This window comes from Lathyrus oleraceus, chromosome 1 (genome assembly GCF_024323335.1).
Source record: "Lathyrus oleraceus cultivar Zhongwan6 chromosome 1, CAAS_Psat_ZW6_1.0, whole genome shotgun sequence".
In the NCBI taxonomy this organism is placed as follows: domain Eukaryota; kingdom Viridiplantae; phylum Streptophyta; class Magnoliopsida; order Fabales; family Fabaceae; genus Lathyrus; species Lathyrus oleraceus.
In genome coordinates, this window is record NC_066579.1 from 405,021,158 (window position 1) to 405,031,018 (window position 9,861).

A 9,861-nucleotide genomic window follows, 5' to 3' on the forward strand; every position below is an offset into this window, starting at 1 on the left:
CTCTGAAACGACCTCAATTTTTCGCTTTCTAACCTCGGCGGAGCTTGGAGTAACAATCTTGAATCGCTCCTCGTGTGGTTGGATCACCTTCTCCTCTTGTTTCAATGACCTGGCTAATTCCAGCAAATCCCAATCTTCTTCGTCTTTCTCTCTGGCATGATAGATTGAATTGTCGAAGTCATACAGAGGTGTAACTAAATCGTTATCGGTGAGATCAGGAGAGTAATCACTTTGGAACGAGACCAAATCAAAAGGAAAGAGACTGAAAAAAACGTTGCCATTTTTATTTGTTTTTTTTTCTTTTTTTAAATTGCAAAATTAAATGAAAAACAGGGAACACCGTTTTTAACTACAAAACATCCATTCATTACTGATGCAAAATGTTGCATAATGAAACACATGAGATGGCCCTTACAATGGACCATTACGTTTCGGGCAAAACGTATGGCTTTCATGCAAACAAAAATTGAAAAACAGAAATACTACTCTTCAGAATGAGTGACAGTGATGCTTTTGGAGTACTTCCAGTTTCTTGGTACGCACGACTTTATCCACAGCTCGAGTTCGCGGTTGCTGTCAACATCTTCAACCACTGAACGGGCATGACCAGGATCCAACATCCCTGCACTGACGAAGGTGTATGGTGGGCGACATCCTCTATTTGATCTAGACGACTCTTGACCCGGCTGATAACCGACCCCAAACATGTCTGCTTTTACCACGATGTCAATGATCCTTCCCCAGCCTTGGGCTTCTTTGTTCTTCACCACCTCCAGAGCTTGTTTATAAGAAGAAATGGACAACTTCTTCTCTTTCTCAGCAACAAGGACCTTCTCTACCTGGACGGTTTCAACTGCCAGACGGGGTGCTTTACATCTTTCATTGTCCATTTCTACTTTCTTCATCTTCTGGGTCGGGTCCTTCATCAATACACACCCTTCTGTAGTGACAGTCGCACAAGCATTATCAACAACAGGGAAAGCTCCATCCTGCATCAGAGATTTTGGAACCATAGCCATTGGACCTTTCAACTGATCCTCCTCAGTCATCTCCAATCCTTTCTTGGCCTTCTTCACCATCTTGACTTTTACAGGACCCTTTCTGGGCGCAGGGTTGACATCCCCCTTCATAATCTGGGCCAAGTTAATGGTCTCGGAGTCCACCATGTCCTGGACGACATGCTTAAAAGCTCTACAACCCTCAATGTTGTGTCCGGGTGCCCCAGAGTGAAACTCGCACTTGGCATTCTCATCATAGTTTGGTGGCCTCTTCTGCCGTTCTATGGGAATCAATATCCTTGGCCGTACTAAAGCAAGATCCATCAACCTTTGGAACAGAAGGGCGTAAGTCACGGGTGGTTCCTCAAACTGACGATCCTCTTTCTTCTTCTTCACCTGGCTTTCAGCTCTCGGTGTCTTCTGTTGAGGTGGCTGTTGTTGCTGTTGAGCAGGTGGATTGCTGACAGGAGTGGTTATAGTGGCAGCATAAGGATGATAACGATCTTTGCTACGTTCTTTCTTTGCGGGCACACCAACTGGCTCAACCTTCTTCTTGAATGGACCACTGTCGGAGGGTTTCTCTGCTACAGTACCAGAAGGTTTGTTCACTTCGGAGGACGGAGCCTTCCCCTGAACCTTTTCTACTATCAGCCATTTCTCGATCCGTTCCAATCTTTCGGACATGGCTTTCTGTCCCAAGGCAAGCCCTTGCACAACACTGAACAACTCCCTCATCATCTCTTTCAGCTCAAGGATGTCGGCGTTGGGAAGATCCATCAGCTTGGATTTGTTGACCCTCAGCAGGTTATCTGAACAGACGAGCTATGCGTACCGGTTGAATACTGAAACCTACAAAACAGCAAATGGGTTAGTATGACTCACACATGCAATGTCTGTCCGTACTAGGAATATTCAGTCCTCTTTTTTTCTGGTTGTTATTTTATTCATTTTTAATTGATTAAAAATATTTCTGACTTTTAAAATGCTGAAATTTTTTGTCAAACTTTGTTGACCTTGTTGAACTTGGGATAAATCACTTGGACCTTTCAAGGTTGATTTGAGTGATTTTGAAGTTTGACCTTTTCTTTTATTTTTTAATTCAAGTTTCTTTTAATATTAAAAATGCCAAAAATATTTTGTTTATTGTTTAACTTCCAATCTTCATCTCATTTCTTCTTTCTCATTGTTTGACTTTGACTTTCAATCATTTGGTCAATACACATGGATTGGTACATTTTTTATTTCACCTTATGCATTTTGATCCTTCCATTCCTTATCCTTCTTCATCTCCTTATTCTTCTTCTTTTATTTTTGATCAATGAGTTGAAGGTTGATAAGTTGACATTGATTAAAGGGACTTAATCTTCTTTGATTCAAATCTAATTCATCTTGATCAATTGATCAAGTGAATGACTTTGCATTAAGGATAGGTTTTTCCTAAATCATGCAAAAGACTTAAACCAATACAGCTCAATTCTCTTCTTCTTTTTGGCATGGCAAGTTGTTGGAACTTGGGTTCACTAATCAAGACTTCTAACTTGTGTTTTTTGCCTACATTATTATTGACCGAGCCTCAGATAGTTGTGACTTCTACATAAGTCCAATTACGATTGCTTAACATAGCGCTAATTTTGCCTTATGGTACACTAACTATTGACCACTACAATTAACATTTACCTTATGCACTTATTTTATGCAATTTACCATTCTTGTACATATTATTCATTTGCTTTTTCTTTGCTCATTGGAGCACATGTTTTGTAATCCCATTTGCCTTTTGCTCACTTGAGCACATAATTGTGTATATACTATTGTTTTTTGTTTTGTTTTTGATTGTTGTGAACAAAATGCAAAGAAATGGACAAATGGACTTAGATCTTAGGACTTTCCCTATGCAAATTTGGAGTCAAAGAGCACTAGGCATTGGGCCTTTAGAGTGCTATAAAAAGTCAAAGAGCAACTAGGCATTGAGCCTTTAGAATGCTTAAAATTGAAGATGACATTGAAAGGACCATATTCTAAACTCCCTCTTGTCCATTCTTTGATTGTGTAAGAACCTTTTGATGTGTGTTTTCTTGTGCTAGGAGTTCCAACTTGAGCTTAATTGAGGACCATTACCATGAGCTTCCAAAGAGAGAGATCCAAGAGGCATTGAGGAGTCTTTCCAAGAGTTCATTTGATTGTTGATTGTTTGAGTTTATGCTTTCTGTGATTGCTTATTCCAAAGGATGGGAGCTACTTGGATCATCAATATGATCTCAAGAAGGAACTCCATTGTGGTTTTACTTCTTTTCCCTCACCTTTTTGCTTTACTTAGGACTTTAGCCCTTCTTCTTCTTCTCTCACTCTAACCCAAGCCAAAACTTTTTGCAAACATTTAACTCTTTTTTCAACATTAGAAACCTAAGCCTTATGCTTTTGATTTTTCAAACTTTCTTTTCATAATACTTATTTTGAATTGAATCTTTAAGTTCACTTTGACCATTTTGGTAATACTTCTAATGGTAAATAAACCCATTCGAATGTCTTTTTTGTGGTTCCAATGGCCACTTCCTTAATCAAATTTTTCACAACCTTTAGCTGTTAGGTTTGAGTTATCTTGGTGGTAGATGTAATACTCACCTATATCCTTAGTGATGGACAATGAGTCTTCCATGCTTATTATAGGGTTAACCTCTCACTAGCATGTTGAAGATATCCTCACATGGTGGATTTATGGTTTTAGGTTGAGTTTTCTCTCCCTTTGATAACAAAAGACCTTAAGGCTTTTGGACCAATCAATTCACCAACTCATTTTTGAGATTTTTACCCCGAACTACGAGGTTTTGATCATAATCTTTTTTAAGATGGTACGTAGGCAATGGGCTTATCCATCCAAACACAAAAATGTAAATAACTTGTATAATCTCTTCTCATCTCTTCAATCATGTTTGCACAAATAAACTTTCACAAAACAACAACCTTGCAACATGTGAAAGGGCTCCCTAGGAGTACCTAGGGATGTTTTGGGTGCCTAACACCTTCCCATTGAATAACCACCCCCTTACCCAGATCTCTGACTCTCTTTTACTAGTTTTGATTCGATAAAACTATTAGGTTTTGTTCGCTTTCTAACCATTCCTTTGGATAAATAGAAGTGCAGCGGCGACTCGACTTGTATGATTTAACCTTGTATTAGTCAATATCTCTAATGGTAACGAATACCCCGCTACAATATTGTAACTGTAAATTCCGAAAATAAAGGTAAAATTATTCAATCTTTTAAATAGCAAAAGATATAGTAGTTTGAAACTCATGTAAAAAGATCTAATCACAACTGAAAAATGAGACCTATAAATACAACAACCTACCAATAATTATTTTATTCATTCATTATTTTCATCCATCTTCTTTTGTGCTAGCAACATGCAGTCTCAACTTTCTAATGATGTTACGACAATAATGAGATTGAACATAAATCTCATTACATTACCACCAGGTTACAGATTCAACCCTAATGATATTTAGCTGATTGATTATTATTTGAAACAAAATTACAAAGTGTTCACATAGTTCCACCAAGGATTCATGACGTTGATGTTTACAAATTTTCTCCTCAACAATTAGGTATGTTATATACATCAAAAACATTCATTTATTTTTATCATTTCTTTAATATTTTTATATTTCTTTTTGTTGATTTTGTGTTGGTATATTCTTTGCAGAAAATAGTTATAATTCAAGGAGAGACACAATGTATTTTTTTACGCCAAGAAGTAAGAAGTATGAAAATGGACAACGTCCTGATCGAGCAGTTGAAAATCATGGTTTTTGGAAAGCTACTGGAAAAGAAAATTCAGTGATGAATAATGATGTTGAAATTGGATTCAAAAGAAGTTTAGTGTTTTACACAGGTAAACAAGGAAAGGCTAAAGAGTTAGTGAATTTGAAGACCATTGGATTATGCAAGAGTTCAGAATCAAAGATTTTACAATTTCTTGTGCAACTCTTTATAATAATAAGGTATGATATACATATTGTTAAAAATGTGTTTAAATTTTTTTAATAATATATTTATTATTAATGATGGTGTTAGTAACAATAAATATAAGAGAAGAAGTTCAGTTATTTAATTAATAAATTTTTTATATGTTAATGTAAAAATTCTTAAAATTTATATTAAATAAATTAAAATTAATATTTAATTTTTATTTTGAGTTTAAATATAAGTAGTTCTATGTTCTAGTAAGTGACAGAAGTATTTAACTTTCAAAATATTAAAGTAAAATAGTAGTAACAAACTAGAAAATAATAGTTAGTTTTATATTCTAGTAAATGACAAGAAATAGTTAACTTTCAAAGACTAAAGCAAAATAGTAGTAACAACTATTGCGTAATTATATTTAATAACAAACAAAAATAATTGTAAACTTTATTTTTTTGATAGTTAAAATATTAAATTAATAAATTATTTCATTATAAAATGTTCATTAGTTATGTATCACATGTTATAAATTTTGTAAATGGTTTTGTATATTTCCATACCATTTTCATTTATTTGAGTTTTTACTTCATGATATTTTTATATGAAAAAATCACTAATTTTTCGTTTTTAAAAATGAATTCATTAACTTTAATTTTAACTCATTTAAATAAATTCAAGTTCTTATTTTTTAAACATTATTGTTTATATATTTGTGTGTGAAAAGTAGTATTATTTATCTTAAATGTATACAAAAAGTAGAATCTCATGCAAATTTCATATTTTTATGTTATAGGATGATTGGTTTTATGCAAAATTTATGAGCATAAGTATGGAATGAAATGTCAAATTAAAGTCAAAACAACAAAAAGGTGACAACATCTACCAATTCAACATTCAATGACTCAACAAATGCAAGATTCTATGTTAGAACACATGATGATTCAATCTCAACTTAATCAACATTCTCAATTTCAACCAATAGAAGTTCCCTTATCAGCAAATATGATTGGTATCTCACACTATCAATTAAATCAACATTCTCAAGATCAAGCAATGCAAGATTATTTGTCTGTAAACAATTCACAATATCAATTTGTTCAACATTCTCATGCTCAACAAATGCAAGATTTTTCGATTACCGAACATGATGTTTCAAAACCAAGCCAATAAACATTTAGGACACAACAAATACAAGATTTATTGTCACGATATCAATATTTTAATGCTCAACAAAGACAATATTCTTTGTCGACAGATGCACTTCCATGCCACAAGATCAACATTTTGAAACCGCAATGGAAGAAGATTATAGTGATCCATGGAAGTTTATAAACTTCGATAATATTGAAATTAGTTAATTATTTGAAAAGTTTGATTTTATTAAGATCAAATTATTTACTTTACGTAAGTCACCAAATACATACCACATGTATGGTTTTTCTTTTTGAAAGAAAACCATGTTATCTCATGTAAAAACTACATCCGTTTATTGTTTATGAAATGCACCTTTCAATATTTTTTAAAGTTGTTTTACATAGTTATTTTTAACAATTTAATTTGAATATGTTATTTTAACTCCCCCTCATTCACATTCATATGTAACATAATAAGTTTATAGTACTTTAAACACTTGGAATCTAAAATTGGCATAGCTCAAAGTTGTGGTCATAATAATATTATTATAGATAGGTAGTTTTGGTGGATTATTTGTAATCTTGCTCAATTAGGACATTGAAAGCGGCACTGTTGCGCAATTAGCATAACATTTAGACATTTTTATTCCCACCCAATTTTTCAAAAGAAATTTAATTTGGAATCTGCATATTACTTTTAACACAAACTCAACTTGCAACATTTATATCTTATTAATTTAAGAGAGGAAATCTCTATTAATTTACTATGAGAGTAAAATAATAATACTGATCACAAATAGTATTTATTAGTATGATAGTAAGAGAGTTTTTTTTGTAAGGTTTTCTGTCAATAAAATATGTTTTTCAGATGATCATCAATACCCTTTATTTAAGTGAGTTGTCATAAATTTCCATATGAAAAAACAAGGAAAAAAATCTATATCTAGTCCATAATCAATTATGCTAAGGATATCTTGGAAACATTTACTCACATATGTAGTATAGTCGATTATATATAAACCGTAATCGATTACTCAATCATAAATAAGTTTATAATTAATTATACAAGTTGACTACTTTTTTTTTTCATTTAAAAAAAACTTTTATTAAGGTTTTTTGAAAAAAAAAATATTTTGAAAATCAATTTTCATTGATAATCACCCTTCCTAGTTCAAGAGACCTATTTTTCATTTTTACTATCCCCCTTACTACACTCATAAGAGTCTCTCTTGAGAATATTCTTGGAATACGAGTAGCCGTTTCTCCGATATATCCGAAAGATGGGATGATGACTATGGGAACCTCTTGTAGAACATGTTTGGCAGGTTTAAACTCTAGTACACTCCCTTTGGGTGGTTCTTAACCGAGACTCCATGCTCGTGACTCGCAACAACCCTTGATTCGTGGTTGATCCGTTCATGTATCCTTAATATCAATGGAATTTGGGTGTTGATAAGGTGTAAACCATAATCCACCAAAATGGATGATTGATATTAAGGATGATATGATCCATCCCATGACCTTTGTTTGGTGTGCTTTGCTTGATCCTTGAGTGTGATTGTTGCATTCATGCATTCATGCACCCATTTGCATCCATATCATCAAAAATAAGGAAATTTTCAGGAACTTAAGGGTTTATTTGCAAATTTTCAGACATGAAAGACAAAGAGGAATACAAAGAAGTACAGTTTCAGGCAACCCGACTTGAAAGAGTTAAGGAATCTGACATCCTATGTATTAGATCCTTTGGGTTTCAAGGCTCGTTTTGGGAAGCTTCTTCCTCTTCTTACTACTCAGGTGGACGAAGGATTGATGAGTGTATTGGTGCAGTTTTATGATCCCTTGTACCGCTGCTTCACATTTCCGGACTTCCGCTTTTGCCTACACTTGAGGAGTATGCCTACCTTGTGGGTATACCTATTCTAGATCAGTTGTTGTTCAGTGGCTTGGAGAGTATTCCTACTTCTCGAGAGATAGCAGACATGTTGCACATAGATGAATCTCTGGTTGGTGCTCATATGACTACCAAAGGTGGAATTCAAGGTCTCCCTTCTGAGTTCCTCATTGCTCAAGCTACTGTGTATGGAAGGCCATGAGTGAGGACGCCTTTGAGGCCATATTTGTACTTCTCATCTATGGGTTAGTGTGTTATTCGCTATTAGGATTTTTTCTCTACTCTTAATCCCGTTCCGACTCTGTTGGGTGACACTTATTTTTCTTTGCATATGAGAATGCAAAGGGTGGTGGTGCCATTGTGTGCTGTTTGCCTCTGTTGTATAAGTGGTTTATTTCTCACTTACCGCAGACGGTCGCCTTCAAGGAGAACAAGGGATGTCTACGGTGGTCCACGAGACTCATGTCTCTCACTAATGATGATATCTCTTGGTACAACCGTGTGTATGATGGTGTGCAGATTATCGACTCTTGTGGTGAATTCCCCAATGTACCTCTTCTTGGTACAGGTGGTGGGATTAACTACAACCCTATTTTGGCACGTCGTCAGCTTGGTTTCCCCCTAAAGGATAAACCCAATAACATTCTGTTAGAGGTATGTTCTTTCAGGAGGGTAAAGATCCCCCAAAACTTGAAGGGCAGAATGGTCCGCGCTTGGTGCAAGATTCATAGGAAAGGAAGGAAGGAGTTGGTCCTAAGAATTGTGTTGCTATGGAGCCTTACATGCTTGGGTTAGGAAGAGAGCGTCTGTATCTCATGCCTTATGAATATCCGAGACCTACACCTTTGGTTATGGCTGGGCCTTCAACCCTCCCTGACCAAGGAGTAGAGGTTGAGAGACGAAGACCGCTCACGATGCTTGGATCCGTGAACGAGAAGAGTTGCTTCAGCAGATCAAGAAGAAGGATGCTTTGATAGAGTTCCTCGAACATCAGGTTATTGATGATCCTAATTATGCATGGACTTCTCTACTTCCTCTTCTTCCAAGTTTTGGAAAAGGAAGTACGACCGACTCGCCAAGGAGAAAGCAGACATGGAGGCAGCTTACGAGAGGGAGGTGAAGAGGCTTCGTGCATCTTATCTTCCTGTGTCCCGAGCTTTAGATGATTGTTTCTAGGGATCCATAGGATGATTATTTTCCTTTTCTCTTGTTATATGGTTACCAATGCTGTACTTCTTTTGTGTAAAATATTCCCAGATATTATGTTTCCATATAAAAGTGTTTAATATTTCCAAACTTTGCAAATAGAACCCTAAAGTTCCTTTGAAATAAAAGAAAAAATCATATGCACGAGCATTGCATGCATCATGTGCATAAGCAGGTTTTGTTCCCGACGACTTCTTGTCCTGTGGTCTGACTTTGTGTTCTTCATTTATTTTGAAGACAAGCTAACTCACCGGTACTACACCAGAGCCAACATTTCGAGACTGATGGATCATTTGGAACAAGAGAACCGCGAACTGAAAGAGGAAGTGGCCAGATTAAGCCCTTGATGGAATCATTCATGGCTGCCCAGAGCCAGTCCAGTCTTCTCCAACACCTTTAACTCCTCCCAGAGGACCGTCATCTCTGAGATTGTCTCCTCGACTGTGCCTGCCAGTGCACACTTTGCTCCCACGGCCATGCCAGTCGGATTCCCGTGGGGGATGCCTCCCAATTTCATGCCCGATGGTCCTGCTCCCACCTTTGCTTCTATGCCGGCATCTAGCCCGGTCCTTGCTGTTCCTCCTCCTGTCGTGCATACTCTGCCCAGAGTAGAGGACACCATCTATCATTCTGAGCCGTCTGAGGGCCCAGATGTCTATGAGAAGA

The 9,861-nt window shown here is 36.0% G+C and overlaps 1 protein-coding gene across 1 annotated transcript in view; it reads left to right on the forward strand.

Annotated features, from left to right (window-relative positions):
* The window catches only part of LOC127111646 (protein NTM1-like 9), a 30,735-nt gene extending 24,415 nt beyond the window's left edge, over window positions 1-6,320 (forward strand). Inside the window, exons 3-4 of the mRNA XM_051046192.1 lie at window positions 4,703-5,000; window positions 6,218-6,320. Coding sequence (XP_050902149.1) covers window positions 4,703-5,000; window positions 6,218-6,320 — 401 coding nt within the window. The remainder of the gene's footprint in view (window positions 1-4,702; window positions 5,001-6,217) is intronic.
* The last annotated feature ends 3,541 nt before the right edge of the window (window positions 6,321-9,861 follow it).